The 21,046-nt window shown below is 41.4% G+C and overlaps 1 protein-coding gene across 11 annotated transcripts in view; it reads right to left on the bottom strand.

Annotated features, from left to right (window-relative positions):
* Positions 1-21,046, bottom strand: part of RBMS3 (RNA binding motif single stranded interacting protein 3) — a 721,711-nt gene that overhangs the window by 595,279 nt on the left and 105,386 nt on the right. For 8 of the 11 annotated variants that reach the window (XM_065666137.1, XM_065666135.1, XM_065666138.1 and 5 more), the window contains one exon: positions 17,080-17,148. In XM_065666137.1, coding sequence (XP_065522209.1) covers positions 17,080-17,148 — 69 coding nt within the window. Of the gene's footprint in view, positions 1-17,079; positions 17,149-17,390; positions 17,535-20,562; positions 20,682-21,046 lie in introns of all 11 variants that reach the window. The other 3 variants (XM_065666142.1, XM_065666143.1, XM_065666145.1) reach the window with 3 other exon arrangements.

Genomic DNA, 21,046 nt, shown 5'->3' with positions numbered 1-21,046 from the left:
ATGAATAAAATGAAAAAAAATAATTAAAAAAAAAAGAGCTGCATTTAATCTAAAAAGGTGAGAAAAGGAAGATAATTTCAGGTCAGAAACTAGACTTTATTGAAGCTATTTCCCTAGGAGTATATGATTATTTTCAATCCAAAGCTTCCATAAGGCTTGAAACAAAATCAAAGAGCTCCCCATTTAAAAGTGGGCATAACCAACTCTTGATACATACAGTACCTAAGAAAGGATGTAAAGGTATTGATGCTTTATTTACTCACGACCTTTTACGCAGCCTCACTGGCTACTAATTAACACAGGAAACTGTCCAGTATACTTAACTAATTAGAGGAGAACCTAGATGATGTGATCCCAAATTCAAGCCTTAGGCTGTGTAAAAGCATGCCCTCAATATGCCGCCCAAATACAAAAACAGTGCTTGTATCACACAAAGGTTACAATCCCCACATAGCACAGCACACTGCATTCCATGATCTCCACTACTCTGCCCGTGCACTGCAACGCAAGTGCAGTAATACGCAACTGCATACAGGATGCTAGCAAAACAATACAGTTTTACAGAACTGCAGATCTGCTGTCAAATGCCTTTTTCCTTCCTTTTTAGATGTAAGTCACTACGCCACAGAAACATTGTGCCTGTATGTCTGATTGCTGCCAGAGTATCAGAAAGCACCTTTGATGTGTCATAATCTGTAATTTAAACCTGCAATACATCTTTATACAATAGACTGCAACATGCTTTTACAGGCACAGGAGGCTTTCCTTCCACACACATTTTTAGTTAGGAAGAAACTTCTCTTTTAATTGGATTTCAACACATGAACTAACTTACATTAATAGATGTAGTGGTCTAAAGCATGCAGCACAGAATCTGTATTTACAGTCAGCAATGAAGTCTGACACAGATGGTAACAGGTGGGACAACTGACATTACGGATGGTACTGTGTCCTTAAACAAGTTCCATTATGCCCAGGTATGTATTGAGTTGCAGTAGTTTCAGATAACTGAGTGACCTTTCTGCCATACGTGCTTTGATACTTAAGCAAAGCAAGCCAAATTATGGAGAAAATACCAGCTTTCACTTAGAATTTTACCTCCCCTTCTCCATTTCTTTCATGTGCATTACCAAGTATAAAAAGCATATACAATAAGACACCATCAAGCTTTCAATACTCTGTTCACCAAGATGAGAGTGGGATTTCATTTGCATTCAGTAGTGCTGTGCAGGGATCACACTCAATTAAACCACTCATGCTTTTTAGAATCCTCTACAGCTTTCCTCTAAGAGAATTATCACAGTGCAATCAGACCACATCCCCACCAAGAAGGTAGTCCAGAAACTAGAATATGCCATGCTGCGTTTCAAAATTACCACAAGCAGCTGAGTAAGCAACATATTAGCTGAACAGGAAGCCAGGCATATTTGAAAATACAATTACGCAATGTTAATTTGCTACTGTCACTGATCTGGACTTCAGAGTTGCCTTTACAAAGGGAAAGTGACCAAAAGCGATCACTATGAAATGCAAAGGGTGGGAAACTGTCACAGGACTGGTGTCTGGGAGAGATCTTTGTTTGAATTGATGCCAATATGTTTTTATAACTCCTTACACCTTTTCAAAACATAAAGCAAAATCCCACTACGCACAAACTCGTTTCATGCTTTGGATTCTACCCTGCAAATAACCTTCTCCCAAATCACCTGTATACATCCAAAGCAGCTACAGATACTCCAAAGCATGGTTTTAATAAACTGAGATACATATCGAGGACCTGCTTTAAAAGTACTCTAAGATTTTATACTTCTGCCTCCTTGTGGCAGACACTGGAATGAGCCTCCCTCAAGAAACGCATGCCGGCTCTGAAAAATACAGGAGTGCTGGCTCTCCTATAAAATCATCAGAAAGCAGCCCAGTTAATTTTTTTAACTGAATGAGAAACCACAAGAAATTGAACGACAAAAAGAAGCGAGAAAAAAGCCTCGCTGTTTGTAGTATTGTCCCCCACCTCTCCAATCCCCTCCCTAATGTTTGTGGCTGCTTAGCAAATCTCCACAGGCACCAGCTTGAGCAAAAGCAAAGCTGAGCAGCATCCCAGTATTCATCAAGAAACCTCAGCAAGCTGAACCCAAAGTTCTCCAGCACTTTCTAAATGCTCACTTTACCTCACTTTTCCTTCATAAATACCGTGTGGGAATTGGTGGCTTTGATGTGGAAAGCCTTAAATTGCTCAATACTTGGGTCTGTGCAGTGCTTACTTCTCTTTTTGCTATATCAACCCAAACACAATATGCCGTGGTGATGGATTATTGCTACACTGCAGCAGAAGCTGGAAGAGCTGGCCTGCCCCACATGTCAAAATTATTCTTCACAACCTAACACAGCCTTCACTTTTGGTATACAGCACACACATAAGTATCAGCAGGACAGCTGTGGCAATTCGGAGCAAAGGTCTAAGTGGGTCTTGTAGCCCTTCAGTCCTAACAGTAGAAACTGCTTCAGGAAAAGGTACAAGTAACAGTGCAAATTTGGAGTGGTACTACTCCAGAGTAGGTATTCCTGTCTTTTGACCGCTAATAAATTGAAACCTTTCAGAGCCAAGAGTTACATATGCATCACTATGCTGAATACACCTCAATAGGCTTTGTCAAGTCTTGTTTAATCATGTTGAACCTATCCATGCTTCCTGCATTTCCAATACTACACAGCAGTTAAGCCCCCTATATTTATTCCTTCCATGAGAATAATTGTTCTGCTCTGGAACAGATTGCCTGATAGCTACCTTGCAGGCTCACAAGTCAGAGAACAGGAGGATGGATTCCTTCTCACTTTTTTTTTTTTTTTTTTTTTTTTTTTTACATGAAACTGTTATTCTATATGCCACTTAAAACTTCTCAGGGGCAGTTGAGCTTTCACCCTACTCTGCCCAAGCACTTTATTCGCTAGAATTGTACTATCTTATTACTCCAGTTTTTCAGATAATTCAGAAATGTACTGATCATGGGCACAAAAACCAGTCTAAATTGCACCCCAATGATAATTTTTCCCTGCTGTGGAGAAGAATAATCTTTTCCTACCCTTTCAACACCTTATTATTCCACAGAATGACCTTTCCTTACCTTAGTGAGTTTTTCAGTTTGTTTCAGCATCTTCAGTGAAGGACTCTAGCCAGGCTATTTTGATGTCAAAACCCAAGCACATTTCAGGATCCATGCCACTTTTACCTAGGAGTCTGCCAGTTCCTTGACAGAGTCCAGGCAGACGGTCACCTTCCCTCAGAAGATGCCCTTATGTCACTTATAAGTTACATAAGAGTTTTTAATGAGCATCCTTGCTGGTTGAAAGTTTGATAGAGATGATTCCAGCACCTCTGTAGGAGACTGGCATTGTATTCAACAACTCCAAGACAAGTGACAAAGCACAGACTGGATTTGGAAACTTATGGTTTCAGTTTAGTTTGCACAGACAAACAGGGAACAAAAGTGATTGAAGTCTGGGGGTAACATATTTATTTTCCAGACTGTATACTAACCCTAGGATTTATGCTTCCCCCTAAAGAAATGCAAGATCTCATGAAAAATTCCACCCATATCCTCTTGTGTCCAACTCATGCTTTTAATTTTTATTATCGGATACTAATTGTATGTTTCACTCAGTAAGACAGAAAAACTCCTTCAGAAGTTGACTGGACAGCATGGAGAGGTGTACAATATTCTTCAAGGGAAATAGTTTTGTTACAGTTTATTTTCCAAAGGAATCCAGTGCTTACTGGCCTACTGCATAGGGTGTCCTACTACAAGGACTAAGTATTCTTCAATTTTCTCCTTGTATGGTCTATTTTCAGTTCAATACAGCTAGATTTCCACTGAGACCATAACATCATCTGTTTATGCATTCTGTCAAGTGTTCCCAAGACCTACTTCAATTGTTTTTCTAAGTGCAGGGCCTCTGCTGTAGGTCCTCAAATAAAGTGCGTGCAGTATTGATCAAAGTCCTGCTTCCACTCCATGCAAGACTCAATATATTCCTATTAGATGGGTACAAGCAGAGCTTGATCTTCAGCAGGATAAGCAAGCACTCTACTGCAGGAGGTGATAGAGCTCAGTAGTTCTAAGTGGCTTAAAGTTTTGTCTAGTCTTTGGAGACCCATCTAAAAGTCACGGGGAAGATGAAAAACACTTTCCCCCTACACCCATTCTTACAGTCAGCCATGTGTATGAAGGCGCACAGAACAATTTTTCTCCCTATTTTCACTGCCCACAAATGCAAACCATGAAAAGAAAGCTTGTGTGGTCAACACACTGAAGGAAAGGGATGCCATTCAGAAGGACCTGAGGCTGAGGTGGACCAGTGCAAACCTCAAAGTTTAACAACCCCAAGTGCAAGGTCCTGCACCTGGGTAAGGGCAACCCCAAACACAATTATGTCCTGTGAAAAAATGGAGTGAGAGCAGCCCTGAGGGGAAGGACTTGAGGGTGCTGGTTGACGAGAAACTCAACATGAGCCGGCAGCGTGTGCTTGCAGCTCACAAAGCCAACTGCATCCTGGGCTGCATCAAAAGGAGCATCTCCAGAAAGCTGAAGGAGATGATTCTCATAATAAGACAGTCGTCTTGTGAGACCCTGCCTGCAGTAGTACATTCAGCTCTGGGGCCCCCAACGCAAGAGGGATGTGGATGTGCGCAAGAAAGTCCAAAGGAGGGCCATGAAGGTGATCAGAGGGCTGGAGCATTTCTGCTATGGAGACAGGCTGAGAGAGCTGGGCTTGTTCAGCCAGCAGAAGAGAAGGCTTAGGGGAAACCTTGGATCAGCCTTCCAGCGCCTAAAGGAGGCCTACAAGAAATAGGAAAGGGACTTTTTACAAGGTCACATAGGGCTAGGACATGGGGTAATGGCTTTAAACTGAAAAAGAGAAGATTTAGATTAGGCATTAGGAAGAAATTCTTCACTATGAGGGTGGTGAGACATGGGAACAGTTTACCCGAAGAAGCTGCGGCTGCCCCATCCCTGGAAGTGTTCAAAGCCATGTTGGATAGGGCTTTGAACAACCTGGTGACCCTGCCCATGGCAGGGGGTTGGAACTAAATGTTTAAGATCCCTTCTAACCCAAACCATTCTGTGATTCTACAATACTCCGACAGATTATTATTTTCCTCCTGAAGTTTTGGATGGCTGTGTTAGAAACCTGCACACAATATTCTAATTTTGCTTTCTTAATTTTGTAACTATTCAGTTAATGTCTGTATTTTAACAAGTGCGTGAAGAGCGATTCAAACCAATCTCAGCCATCAATGTACTCCCATTCACTGACTGCTGTTTCCCATTGATCACCATTCACAATAGCAAAAGAAAGCAACAAAATGGCTCATTTTGTTCAAGTCCTTCTTACATCATTGACTACGACTTTGTTTCCATTAAGTCTATAGGATTTGTTTTCATTATTTCAGCCTTTTCAATAGCTTATTAGTGGCTTTTCCCCCATTTTTGAAGGTTTAATTTAAGTTTGCACTCCTGTGCAAAATTTTCGCTGCCACATTAATAATTATCTTTCACAGCTACTACAGCTGAAACAAGAAATACAGTGGATTTATGACAATATCTAAGCCAAGCTTATACAGAATTGTATTACCCAGTTCTTTGTCTACATTATCCCTATTTCAGATTCTTAGAAGACCTGAATTTCATTTAGACTGTAATTAGGATCCTGGCCTCCAACATAAGTGAATTCTGAGCTATTACTGTGCGATCACACAACATGTTCAGGAAAACCAGGGGATCAGGCCTAGTCAGCATGTGTTCATGAAGGCCAGATCCTGTTTACCAACCTGATCTTCTATGACAAGGTGACCCACCTAATTGATGAGGGAAAGGTTGAACGCTTATTAAAATTATCGCAGTCAAAGCTAATAGCACACTTCATAGACAGGGTGATGGTCACCCCACAGAATGTTCTCAGACACTGGCAGAATTGCAGGGTACTAAAGATATATCACCATGGACCTTGGAAACAGTGGGATCCTTCAGGAGGATACCAAACCATGGATAGAGTAATGCAAGCTTTGGTGAATTTGGGGAAGCTAAATAGTTTCAGCTAGGAACCCATCAAGAAAGTTTCAAAGAATCACTCTCTAGTCTAAAAGCTGGTCAGGATGACAAATATGCTGGGGGAACCATCGTTCAACCTCTCATTAAATTCAACTGACAATATAAAAGTCTCATTTTCTTTCTGGAACCACATTCATGTGTTTCAGCTTCCATGAATTCTTAGCATTAACCAATAAATAACTTAATATAGAATGACTTCATACAGAATGGCAAAAAAACCCCTCCATCATTTCCTGGTAAGCACAGTTTGATTGCAAATATCAACATGGCTTGATTAAATAAGAAAGGAGCACTCATACAATCAAGATCTTAACTCAGGAGGTAACTAATCTGTACCCTGAAACACGAGTAGTAGTAAGCATCCTGATATAACTGAATTTTCCACCATTGTTTAATGACTATTCAAGCTTATGTAGAGCCAAGTAGTATACAGCAGAGCAGAAGTACAGAGATCTTTAATGAAAAATTCTTAGCCAGGACTAACTCCAAGATTAGCGAAGAGACCCATGATAGAGTCCACACTCAGAAAACAACCCAGGACAAATAGACTGACTTTGAAGACAAAGAATATCTGCTCTTTGAGTTAAACTGAACTGTACCTGTTGAGGAACTAGTCCATATGTTCAAGGGGTATTTTCCATCTCCAGCTTTTATGATTCATACATAGATTGCAATTTCATTGCTACAGGGTAAATACATTTTAAATTAGACTATATAAAGAAGCTCTAAAGTTGCCATGACAGTTGCAGCAAAATGCCTTGTCGTTTCTCATTACAAAGCACAACCTATCTTCCTAACCAAATTAGGTCTTTCAGCTATTCCTCCAAATGTAGCCTGCAGATCTATTTTTGTTGATCCACCTATTGTTTCAGATTTGCATGGTTAATTATCAAATGGAATGATCATGATTTAGATTATTAAAACAATCCATCTGCCAGCTTTGTTCCCTTTCATGTGGAAAATACGAAAGGTGAAAGGGTTTAGAGAACTTTTTGTCAGTACCTTATTTAGGAAAGCAGAGACACAGTTTTATGCCATCAGCCCTGATCTGACTGTCTTCCCTAGACATGTCCCCAACCCCAGACTTCCCCTGAACAATGCTCAGTGCCAGCCGTTTCTCCTCTGAAGGTTAGCTTTACCCCTCAGCTAATGTTTGCTCTGGAAAACCATCAACCTCTTTGTTAGTGCAGCTGATGGTAGATCCAGCCACGGTCTTTTGATAACTTCAACTCTTCTACTTCCATGTATCTTCCAATCTCTAAAAACACTGGAATACTGAATAAAGTGGAGGGGAACACAGTGCTATGTATGTAGGCTGCAACTTGTCATACTGATTATCTTTTGCATCAAATTGATTGCATTAACCAGAAAACAGAATTTTTAAGAAATCTCTCTGAACTGTTCATTCCAAGAACAATTAAATCTAAAGTAAGAAGAATCACGACAAATTGCTGACAAGTGTTAAAACATCATCTGCTGGCAGCTTTTTTCTTTTAAGAAGATGTCATAGCAAAGTCAAAACCAAAAAGTCTATAATAGAAGATACCAAATGACATTTAACAGAACATGAGGCAAGATGCTCATGTGTAAAATCCTTTGTCAATCCTTGCCATTAGTCAACACACACACACATTAGGGATACTACAGTGTAATGGAAAGACCCCACTGTAAGATTATGTGCCATTTCAAACAATTTTGTCTGAACCTTATCTGACAAGAACTGAAACTTGAGAAGAGTGAGGAATAATGCTGCTAGATTCAGCAAGCAGACAGCTTCCTTAAGAGACTAAGAGATTTAAAGAGTTCTGAATTCAATCAATCCAATATAGAATTTTTTAGAATTCAACTGTGTAGCTGTTCTAATGACAAAACTAATTAAGCCTGATAGTGAATGCTCACATGTCTTGCAGCTGATTGACTTTAATCTAATTATTCCTTAAACTCTGGAGTAAGCTCATCCCTTAACCAGAAAATCTGCACAGGAGAAAGTTTAGCCTTGTTCCTGGAAAAAAAGAAATCAACAACTTTTGCCCCATTGTTAGGAAATCCATAACATCATTCTCCCCCATGAATTGTCTGATGGCTAGTGAAGGGTGATCTCATGCTTTGCTTTGGTGTGGCATTACCTCTCCTCTGCTGCCCTCTTAAAATTCACATAGAAATGTCAGCAAGGTTTGAGAAACCAGTCAAAGTAGGCCATGTTATAGGGAGCAGTCAGCATTCACGGATAAGTTAAGCTTATTGATATTCTACTAAGAAAAAGCAGACAAAAGAGTTATGGGAGGAACATTCCAGGCAGTTCTCAAATTAATTCTCCACAGTTTTGAAGTAAGGCTTCCAAAAGAGGGAGGGCAGCTTTCAGTCACAATACAGTATGTGACACTGGGAGAATTTTGAGTTTATTGGTTTAAAATTAGTAGAACCCTACTTATTTCAGTCTTTTAAAATCATAGAAGTCTTCCTCTTGGAAAAAATAATTCTGAGTGTCAAAATAACTGCAGCTGACAGACACTTTTTGGAAATGTTTCATGTCTATGGAAGTCATAACAAACGCTATTACTTTCCCTCATTCTCAGCACACACACTTCACTAGGCAAAGCTAAGCACACTGAGCAGACTCTTAGCATAGTACACTCATTTGGTATTTGTCATCAAAAATGATTACATAAGTGAATAGAGTAAAAAAGTTAGCAGGTCTAGAAAAAACTTCTATTAGGGCAGCTGTTTAGAAGCATTCTGAACAAACTGCTTTCCCCCTGCATGCTGATTTTAAGATTAGCTGGGCTATAGACGGAATCTTCTGAACCTCAACTTGGAAGCTCAAAAAAAAAAAAAAAAGGTATTTCCGACTAATGATGAGAAAGAAAACCTGTTATATTGCCCTCTCACACTCTAAGAGGAAAAACCACAATATTGCATCTTAGAAGAGTCCTCTTATGTTCCCAAAACCATTACACCTAAAGTTTCAGGTTTATGTACCATAATCAGGAGATATTTAACATAATTAGCTACCAAGACTTAGGTCATCATAACTTTTGCAAAGCATGCACTCTCCAGACTTTCAAGTAGTGTAATAATAGACTCACATACTTGTTGTGTCACGGGAACTAATGCCCAAATCCCATGTTTGGTGAAGGATATTTATTTCCAGCCCACAGAGTAGTCTGGAGGGACCAGTTATATAGATTGTAGAGGACAGTTAACCCACATTTTGTCCTTTACACTAATCCGTACAGCATAAGCCCTGCTTTTAAAAAACTTTTTTTTTTTAATGTAAGTATGAGTTTCTGTCAAAAGATACACAACTGCTAACATAGAAGGATAAAGACTACTGATGCTATCAGGTAAAGTGTTTCTCCACAAGCAGTGAGAAAAAGAATGGGGTTAGATCTCACCTACTGTTATTGATTGCCTCCAGGTGCAAGGTCTCATCCTGTTTGCAACTTAGGAAACAGTTTTACATTCAATCCAGTAGGCTACTTGGTAATTTTGCCAACATTAACAGATAACACGCATGGATGAGGAACCTCTGAATAACACTGTGTATATTAACTCATACTCTGCCACTGACCTGAAGAAGTTTCCTTTTTAGTTCCCTCCTTATTCTGCTTAAGAATGCCTTAGCTATTCAAAGTTAAGTTTACGTTGTACTTGGCTTGGCAACAGATACAACATCTCCTAAGTCTCATTTGACTGTGTTCTCTTCATACAATAAAAATTGCTTACACATCTTGCTGTACCTGTGCATTTAGCCGAGTAGCCAACCCAGTGTGCCACGCTCTTGTTACTTGCATAGCAGTCATAGAGATTAACAGGTCTGCTCTGCCTTTGCCAATGACCTTGGTGAAGTTGGGTTTGTTGGCACAGGCTGCAGATTCACATTGCTTTAAAACAAATGCCAGGTTCAGTCTCTTCTTATGATGGCTTACCAAAAGCATCATGCTAGCAGCAGTGGCCCACAAATTTTACTGAGGAAGCATCAAACTTTGGAGTCAAGCGGAGACTTTAAAACTGGGTTTCCAGTTTGATGAAAGAAACCAGCAACATCCAGTAGGAGAAATGAGCAAATGCTACAATAGGTGAGACACACAAGAAAAACCATGTCTATTAGTCAAGTTCACACTTGACTTGGCTACCTACTTTATTAATAGCAGACAAAATCCTAAAAAGCTATAATGTTAGTAGCATGGAATATACTATGGATGTAATAAAAACAGCAAATTTGGGAGTACTGACCAGACATATGATTTTTCCAATCCCTCATTGAACTTACAAAAATAATAATTCTTTTATACATCACACCTTGCAACGAGTATTTAACTAGTTAAACATGCCTCCACCCTAAATTCAAGTTTGACTTACCTAAGGTAAGCTTTGCTGAAATTCTGAGAGCCCATTTGATAACATGTCAAAAAAAGAATTCAGGTTTTTTCATTCCATATTTGACTTTATTCCATGTGCTTATGCAAAGATGATTTAAAACCAAATGTAGCTAAGATCAAAGCACACTGAAACCCAAGTTCAAATGTTGCAAAATTATGATGATGCATGGTTAGAAATACGTATAGGTCTGAAACGATGGAAAGGAGGTATTTAGGGATTTTATACTCAATTTATGGCAGAACTGACAAATTTCCCTCATTAACTCTGATTAAGCCCACTGAATTTTCTACAGCTTTTTGGTGAAATGCCAAGTGCCAGGAGGCAGAAACATATTCTGTGGCTTGGTTTGTCTGGTCTGCCTTTGGAAAGTTGCCAGATCTCATCTGACCTTTATAATAAGGTTTAATCCTAGTAGTTGGACTAAGTCACTCATTTAGATGAGCAAACTGGTGCAGCTCAAGCCTAGGTCAACAGTGAAGAAATGTTGTTGCCATTTCACAGCTGTTCAGTGGCTTCTGGGAAAACCGTTGGTGATCTCAGGACATTTTCTAGTGGACAGGCACTTAACCTAAGGTTTACTGCCACCATTTGCAGTGCTCAGCAGAAAGACAAACAGCCAAGTCATTAGGGACACAGTGACTTCCTCAATACTGACTTTTTCCAAGTCAGAATTGAATGGAAAAATAATGAGATTCAAATTAGACAAATACAGGAATATTTATAGTACTTAGAGCTATGTATCTTCCACTAGTTTAAAAGAAAAGTCACCTTACTGGAATGGATCTGAGCCATTGCTAGTAAGTGCCCCAGTAATCTTTGTGTTCAGGTAACATGCCAGATTCCATAGAGGAAACTCACTATCACCGATCTTCCTGCTCTAAGGAGTGGCAAGTTGGTATTAGTCCTGGGGGGGGGTTGCCTTCCTCTGAGCACTGAACATGACCACTTGTCAGGGCTCCTCTTGTTTGCTCTCACTGTGTTGCTGCCTGCTGCTCATGCACCACGAAGGTGGCCCCCTTGTGTCCTACAGCTGGGAGGGTGGGAAGGCATTTTATCCCCAGTGGAGGCTTGTGAGTGTCCTGGGGGATTTTCCCCTTCTCTGCAGCAGTGTGCAAGCCACTTGACAAAGTTTCTTTGGGCTATTGTGGTCCAAAGGCTGCTGGTTCTGCTTTACGCAGGTGACAACCCATGCCCCCATACAGCGGGGAGGAAGCTTTCACGACTTCCAGGGTAGTCTCTGGGGGTTACTGCTTGTCCTCACACTGAGCACAGCCCCTTGTCAGGGGTCTCCTTTGGGTTCAGTTCTTGCCTGCTGCTCTCGCACCTCCAGGGCACCACTTGTGCCCTGGCGCTCTGTGGCTCCATTGCCCAGCACAAGCTCAAAGTGGGAGCAAGCTCTGCTCTTCCCTTGACTCCATTTCTCTGGGGGCTCTGGCTTGTGCACAGCAGCCTGTGCTTAGAAGGTGTTGATGCTTGTGAGCATCAGCTCTGAAACAGAGTGAAAATAGCAACCAATCCATAACTAAATCCCATAATATAACATAAAAAATAAGGTAACATAATATAAAATATAAGAAACCAAACCAAAATAAAATGGAATCATAAAATAAAATCCTGTTTCCACTTGTAAGTTTTGTGATTTGTGTCCATGAAAGTATTTTTGGAGCTGAAAACCCCTGGTATTGCAAGAGAATAACTGTGCCACTGTTATTCAGCTCAGGGTGAGCATAGGGCATGGAATGGGATGGCATGGAAGGGACTACAGTAAACTAGAATAGAAATAGAATGGGTTATGTTACATGATGCCTACAAGTCCTCATGACAAGTGATGTCCTAGATCTAGGGGATCCACCCAGGGTATCAGCTTTCTGCAATGCAGGTCCCAGACCCATCCAGGAGACGGGGACAGGCTCATCTACAGCATGATTCAGGCAGGGACTAAAGGCCTCAGGCTGAGCTGAGACACATCCCCTGGGCCCTTGGCAGGAGGCAGTGGGGTGGGGGTACCAATGCAGATGGGTCCCAGGCACTGAGGCCTTTGAGCACCCCCAGGACAGTGGCAGAAGCAGACCTGTCCTGCTCATAGGCTCTCCTTTAGACATTGATGCTTGGCCTCTTTGGAGGCCGAGTACTGGGCATATGGACCTTCTCTCTGATGCAGTACTGTTCTTAGGCTCCTGTGTCTCAGTATGTTTTCCCACAGGAAACAGCTCAGGCATTTCTAAAAACGAGTACGAGAAAATAAAAACATATCCATGGGGAACTGAGCAGGTATTGCTCACCTCAAAAAGATTTGCAGCCATTGGATTGAGGAGGATGTCCTGCTTCAGACTGAGGCTTCCAGCCTCCCTAGTGCTAGAGATGTGGAAACCCAGATCAAATGTATGAACACAGAAGACTTCCATAATACCACACACTTCATCTTCTACTCTGGGGCCTTTGGGGAGATTTAGATGAGACATTAGGAAGAAACTCTTCCCCGTGACGGTGGTGAGGCACTGGCACAGGGTGCCCAGAGAAGCTGTGGCTGCCCCATCCCTGTCAGTGTTCAAGACCAGGTTGGATGGGGCTTGGAGCAACCTAGCCTAGTGGAAGGTGTCCCTGCCCATGGCTGGGGGTTGGAACTGGATGAGCTTTAAGGTCCTTTCCAACCCAAACCATTCTACAATTCTATGAAACAGCAGCCACAGTAAAGCTGGAATATCACCCATCCTAGCTTCCATCTTGACTGGTTGTTCTTCTATTATCTCAATCATGAAGAAGCTGCATTATAAACTACTATGTAGAACAGTAGAAGAGTTAGTCTATTTAAAATTTAGATCCTACAACAAACATCTATCAACATCCACTGTGCGTTCTGATTGCCCTAACAAAACTGTTATCCACTGCGTACTAAAATATAGTACTTATCTCTATGTTTAAAGAACAAGATACTGAAGAAAACAAACCCACATTCCAACCTTAATTAAGTCACTGATGCCAAGTTCAGCAATGGACAAAGCTCTGACTATCTGCCAAGAAAGCAAGAAACTTGTGCTGCCAACGCCAGAGCGCTAATTCTGTAACAAAGCAGCAGTGGAGCCAGACAGAGGTACATTATGGAAGCCTAGCTGAGAGTCCTGCTGTCCAGTATCCCTTTGGACATGTTCACTTTCTGCATTTTTACTTCATTAGCTGAGAAGCTAATGTCTTGTTAATAGGTAAGGGGAAAGGAAATAATATAGAACAATTCAACATCTTTTATTTATGCAATTTAAGAAACACCAATTACTCCGTAGGCTCATTTAGCACCTAATACTAAAGATACATTCATGTATTTCTAGAAACTAATACAATCTGCACATCTCTAAAGACACTCCTGCTAACTACCCTTGTTCAAGAGACATGGAATATTGTCACAGAGATGCCAGAAAATAGCAGGAACCAAATGAACAGTTGGACTTGATCAGCTCACTAGTGTGTCCCTTAGCAAGAAAAGAAAGCTTCTCTCAGTCATCCAGAGGGAAGGTATCAGTCTTCTGCTTGCACGGAAACTAGATTTGTAACACCTGCTTAGCCACTGACCACTTTTTGTCTCTTGTCAACAGTAGGGACATAAGCAAGTTAGGAGGATTGTTGTCCTGTTCTTTCCTTTAGGATCCTTCACCTATGGTTTCTTTCAATCCCTCAACTTTAAGGTGGCATCTGAAAGGTTGCATTCCTTCTCTTTTCTAAGGAACAAATTAATTCTCTTTTCTTCTTCATCTTTATACCTACTTTGGCTATACCACACCAATATTCTCTAGCACCTAATTCTTAAGTCACTACTGGTAATGAGTGAATTGTTAAAATTAAAACCACTTTTAGGGACAGCTGAGCTGCAATTCTGAGTGCCTTGTGTCTCACCCTGCCTGTGTACCTAGGATTCCTAATGAGACACATTGCATATGCCATCACCATAAGACACTCTGCCTTGGCTGCCATCCCACTGAACTAAAGCAGCATCATGTTAGAAATCAGCTGTATCATTGTGCCTGAAAAAATGCCACTTCCTCCTTCACTTTCATCAGCAGCAAGAGAAAGTTGCACTTCAGGAAGTACACAGTCTTCAGACTACCACAGAAGGACCAAGTTCACTTCAGAGCTTTCCACAAAATTGCTGCAGACTTCACACATCGAGTGATGCCACTAGCCAACAACAGCAGCATAGGCAATTTCAGCTCGTTAGCATCAGTTTGTATATTCTTGATTCCATTGCTCAAGCCAATTAAGTGCATCTGAAGGCGGTAAGGTCCAAACCAGCTTCATGGATGCCAGTTCAGAAGCTAAGATTTGCCTACACTCCAATCCTTTCATTTAATAGATTAATTCCTTGGCTGCAAAAAAAGATCAGCCTTTTAGACTCTTGGCTTCTTATCCTGATGTTGAGGGAGTACTTGAAAAAAAGCCAGCTTGAAGCAGGTAGTAATGCCTCTTTCCCAGGGCAGTCAGAAGGAACTTCTTAATCAAGTTTCAAGGATGCCTCCCCTGCAACAAGACACTTCCCTAGGCTCAAGGGACAGGGGAACAGTTTCATATCAAAAACACCCTGAGCAGGCAAATTCCACATGTCCATGAATGCAGTAAGTTCGTAGGAACTTAATAAAAACCCTTCCCACACAGCGAATTTGAGACAAACATGCTTCAGCTTATCCAGTACAAAATATAAGCATGTCTGGGCAGCACAAACCAAAATAAGCCAGTGAAAAATGTCTTGTTTTCAGTGACTCATTTACCCCACCAGTAGAACCCCTTTCAAATCTCTCACCCAATGGACCTTCAAACTTCCCACAGGTAAAGGAGACGAAAAAAGAAAACTTGGGGGAGGGAAGGAGGAAATCAGTTTAACTTTCAACATTTCTTACACACAAAAGTCTCAGCCATGTAGCTTCTATTAGGTTTCTGTATGGACCCTTGCAAGAAGTATGTGGAAAAGCCTTCACTGGTTTCACTGCATGAGAATGAAGAAAATGCAGACAATATAAATTTGAACTTCCATCTTTTTCTTTCCTGGAAAGCCATCTTAAAAGAAATACTTAAATAAACTATATATAGATGACAGCAAGTTGCAAGGCTGAATAAAAATCTCTGATCCAATACAAATATTTTGCCACTCAGCTCATGACTGTGCACAGCAGCACTCAGGTCTCCCAAACTGAAGCATGGCATGGCTATACATTCTCACAGTTGGTACTGACATTCGTAATATCAGTGAGGTAAGTTTATAAGCTTTTTAAACCCAAAACACAGGAGACAGAAATCTTACAGTAAACCAGGATAAAAAAGAAGAGATAAGAGTGCAAATGACAAAGCAAGATGAGATTAAAATGTGTGGAGTGCAACATAGGCAGAGAAAAATTACCACAGGCATCCTTTAATGCAGTGCAACAATTTTTTCCTGCAGACACTGGATTGTCTAGACAATCTCAGATATTCCTGGTAGTTAATCCCTGAACTCTGTTAGAGATTTGACAGGGTTGTAACACCACAAACAATCTTTATTATGTACTTATCTGCCCTTCCCTCCTCAAAAGGAAATCAAGTGTGTAGAGCATAAGGTGCATTTCATATGATTTGTTAGGATGACCTCCTCCTGACTTAGGAATGCATCTCCCATTAACAGACACACATCAAAAGGGCAACTGCAGACACAAAGAAGAGGGGAACAGTCATTGCTGTTTCAGCCTAGTACATATTAGTGATACTCCAAGAGCTTTCTTTCTCACCATCTGACCCTCTAGGATGGGGCAAGTAGCCACTGAAAAGAACTTGCCTTTTTACTTTGTGTGGTGAGCTGGGGGGAGAGGAGAAGTGTTGTTTTTTGGGTTTGGGTTTTCTTAAGAGGAAGTGAAGGTAGGAAGAGGTCAGAAAGAAGCAAAAAGTAGAAGCTGGGGGGAAAACAATGCTAATATGATCAATACTGACCAAACACTTGAAGAGTTCTTAAACACGAAGTTTCTTCAGTTGAAACACATTGTGTTTTGATTACAAAGCAAGCCATGTCTTTGTCTGCAGTCAAGAAAAGCGTCTGAAGTCTCTTGCTTTGGTAAAGTAACAAAAACCCTGAATATCATTCAAATTCTTATTAAAAATATCATTAACAATAACATTGTTTCCTGGCTATCACTGAACAGCTTTCCAGATTCAGTCCAGATTTAGAACAAGTTGTTCTAGAAGTTTTGTCCGCTTTAACTACTTGACAATTCAGTCATTTTAAGTAGTGCAAAATATACTGGAGGGATGTGACACACAGCATGTATGCCAAAGAGCAAACACTTCTAGCTTAACTGACAAGACGCAAAGCATAGGGGGATCTAGCCATAATAACCATCGACCTGACAACCCAGAGAGGCACCATGGCGTTAGAGGAGTCACAGCTGTACAAGCTCCTCCACGAGCAACAACTGCACCTAAATTGGCCACAAGATACCCTGTCACAACAACCTCAGAGATCAGCATGAACCACTTGACCAAATGCAGGTAAACACTCTCAGATCTCCTCACAGATTCATTTTAAAAGAAAGCATGTGTCAGCGTGCACTCCGTATACTTTTTGACAAGAGCATATTACCTGATGGGGCTGTGAACTGGACCATCTGCTGTAGGAAGGAGCACCAGAAGTTTTGTTGGCTGTAGTTCTCTGCAAAGTAAAAGACAGACATGTCAAGTATTCACCAACATCTGTCATACACATAGTCAGCTTCACCAATCTCAACAATCTAAACACATATAGTAAACAAAAAAACCTAAGCAAAAACCTCAAGACAATAAATATGATACATTAGTATTAAAGTCACATAAAGCTTGCCGAATTTGCCTCTTTAGACATGACCTGCAGCACTGCGTTCAGCTCTGGGTACCCAACATGAAAGGGACGTGGACCTGCTTGCCTGAGTCCAGAAGAGGGCCATGAAGATGACCAGAGGGCTGGAGCACCTCTCCTATGAGGACAGGCTGCGAGAGTTGGGCTTGTTCAGCCTGGAGAAGAGAAGGCTTCAGGGAGATCTTATATGAGTCTTCCAATGCCTACAAGAAGTAAGAACTTTTTGCAGGGTCACATAGGGCTAGGACAAGGGGGAATAGCTTTAAATTCAAAGAAAGGAGATTTAGAAATCATAGAATGGTTTGGATTGGGAGGGACCTTCAAAGGCCATCTAGTCTAAACCCCTTCAGTAAGCAGGGACACCTCCAGCTAGATCAGGTTGTCCAGAACCACATCCAGCCTGACCTTGAGTGTCTCTAGGGATGGTGCATCCACCACCTCTCTGGGCAACCTGTGCCAGTATTTAACCACCCTCAGTGTAAAGAACTTTTTCCCCACATCCAGCCTTAATCTCCATGCCTTTAGTTTAAAACCACAACCCCTCAGCCTATTGCAACAGGCCCTGCTGAAAAGTCTCTCCCTGTCTTTGCTATAGGCCCCTTTCAAGAATGGAAAGGCTGCAATAAGGTCTCCCCAGAGTCTTCTCCAGGCTGAGCAACGCCAGCCCTCTCAGACTTTCCTCATAGGAGAGATTTCTGATCATTTTTGTGGCCCTTCTCTTGACTCTCTCCAACAGGTCCATGTCTTTCCTGTCCTAAGGACTTCACGTGGGGTCTCACCAGAGCAGTGTAGAGGAGCAGAATCACTTCCCTTGACCTGCTGGCCACGCTCCTCTGGATGCAGCCCAAGATACAATTGGCCTTCTGGGCTGCAAGTCTACATTGCCAGCTCATGTTCAATCTTTCATCCACCCATACCCCCAAGTCCTTCTCCTCTGGGGTACTCCAAATCCCTTCATTCCCCAGCCTATATTGATACCAGGGGTTGCCCTGGCCCACCTGCAAGACCTTGCACTCTGCCTTGTTGAATCTCATGATCTTCACATGGGTCCACTTCAAGCTTACCCAAGTCTCTCTGGGTAGCTTCCCATCCCTTGGGCTTATCAATTGCACCACTCAGCATGTTGTCACCTGCAAACTTGCTGAGGGTGCACTCAATCCCACTGTCTGTCATTGATGAAGGTGTTAAAGAATACAGACCCCTGAGGGATACCACTTTTCACTGATGTCCATCCAGACATTGAGCTACTGACCACTCCCCTCTGAATGTGACCATCCAGTCAATTCCTCATCCACCAAACAGTCCACCCATCAAGTCCATAACTCTCCAATTTAGAGAGAAGGATTTTGTGGGGGGTTGTGTCAAAGGTTTGACAGAAGTCCAGACAGACAACATCCATAGCCCTTCTTTTGTTCACTGATGTAGTAACTCCATCATAGAAGGCCCCTAGGCTTGTTAGGCAGGACTTCACAGAACCACAAAATGGGTTGGGTTGGAAGGGACTTTAAGCATCATCCACTTCCAACCCCCCTGCCATGGGCAGGGACACCCTCCACTAAACCAGGCTGAACAAAGCCCCATCCAACCTGGCCTTCTATTTGTGCACAGAGCATTTCGGTACTTGTCATTTGGTACCCCCCTTAAGAAATTCTCTGCAGTAATCTCCACATAACCTTTCAGAGATTCTGACCTTGACCGGTGAAGTCCTGCACTCCTCCTCACTATCTTGTGGATAGCTGTGAGAGTCTCTGACACAGCGTGAGTAGGGAACCCATGATATACAACAAAGCAAGGACCACAGTGCATGCTGAGACTATAGATGCCACAGAACTGTGGGTCAAGGTGTGCAACTGCTCTGGCCTGCATCTTAAAAATGGTGAAAGTTCTACCTTTGACAGATTCATCTATAGTTTTCCTTTGCACAGGTGAGAAACAAGTCACTTGCCCTTGGTGAAGCTGTGCTGGCAGTCTAGAAATTACCTCCCTGTCCTGCATGTGCCTTAGCATTTAGATTAGATATAGGGAAGAAATTAATCATTATGAGGGTGCTGATGCACTGGCACAGGTTGACCAGAGAAGGTGTGGATGTCCCATCCATAGACATGTTCAAGGCCAAGCTGAATAGAGCTTTGAGCAACCTCATAATCAAACTCCCTTTGATATTACAGAAGTATCAAAGCACCACACCGCACATTCAGTAGCCAAGAATCTTGCAAGTATATCACTATTATATTGTGTAAACTCAGGTATTATAGAAAACTTGTGACAATAAGGCTGTGTATCAGGAAGATCAAGTAGATTTGAGTTACCTACACATGACATCTGCAGCCAAACAGCCTTTCCAGACATGAGATACTAATTTATCAGTATATTGTGTCACCAGCACGATGCTAACAGGGGGACAGATTCATATTCAAACCATATGGGCATGAATTGTACTAAAAAATGCAAGTAAGACAATCCATGTGAGATTTATACCACAGTCTAGTATACTCTTTGTAAGCATGAAAATAAATAGCTTATGGCTTTTAACACCCAAGGATGTAGTACATTTCTATGCCAATCATAACCACTAGAGCTTACACATCATTACATATTCTAAAGCTAGCATAATCATTCCCACTAATGGGAAACAGCCACTACAGTAACTGTGCTTTTGTGTTAGTTTAATCAAAACCCAGTTATTTTACAAATGTAGTTATTAGCATTCTTGTATAGCGTATTTAGCTTCTACTAGACACCCTTAGAAGGATAAGCAGTTTTTAATAAAGAGATATGCCACAAAATAGAATAAATATATTTTTTATAGAAACCTCAGGAAAAAAAAAAAAAAACAAACCCACACAACGCTGATTTCAGCTTTATAAAAACTTATCAAAACTATGTCCGTCTGCTTCAGAAAAAAGCCTGGCCAATCTGTAAATAACAAGTTGAATAACAATAGATTACAGAGAAACAAGAGAACCTTTTCCAGACCAGACAGCCAGCAGACAAGTACGTCCAAAGACAAAGGCAAAAGATCATCTTTTGTCTAACTTTACAAACAAGAAAGAACCAGAGCCTCAGAAGTATTTCCAAGCTGACCTCCACCTTCCAATTTGATTAAGAGATAAGCACTTTCAGAAGATAATTGTAGAAACAGTAATATAAGAGGTCTTAGATCAGTATTTTCCCCATTCTCCGTTCCGCCCCCCCCCCCCCATTGATAATTCAATGAGTAGGGTCACTTGCCTTTTCCAAGGTTATAGAGTAAAGGCTTACACTGCTCACATACAGGAGCTTCTTTATCAGGTAATTTGAAGTAGATTTTGAAAGATCTAGAAAATACTGTCTGAGCTTCTTTTCAAGTTCTAAGGGGCAACAGGAAAAAATCTGAAGGCCAAACCACATTCCCTGCTTGTCTCAGCAGTTAAAAGATTTAAGGCAGGTGATTTAGAAAAACATGCATGGGCAAACTCCAAACACACACATACATGCACATTCTCCCTCCTACTTCCCTTCAATCAGTAGAAATTGGACAACCACCTATCTCCATAGGTATGTCCCTTCATATTGCAGCCAAGATCACAAGCTAGACCACGTTCTACTGGATGAATAACTTCAACATGAGCCTTGTACTACAAACAGGACCTCAAGGTGTGTCATATTCATAAAGTATTTTACCAAGAAGAACATGGGCTGCATTCAGCCCCTTAAGCCACATCCTTTTCTTCAC

The sequence above is a fragment of the Lathamus discolor genome, chromosome 2, assembly GCF_037157495.1.
Source record: "Lathamus discolor isolate bLatDis1 chromosome 2, bLatDis1.hap1, whole genome shotgun sequence".
Taxonomy (NCBI): domain Eukaryota; kingdom Metazoa; phylum Chordata; class Aves; order Psittaciformes; family Psittacidae; genus Lathamus; species Lathamus discolor.
Note: the sequence above shows the minus strand (reverse complement) of the source record. Positions and strands in the feature narration are given on the sequence as shown.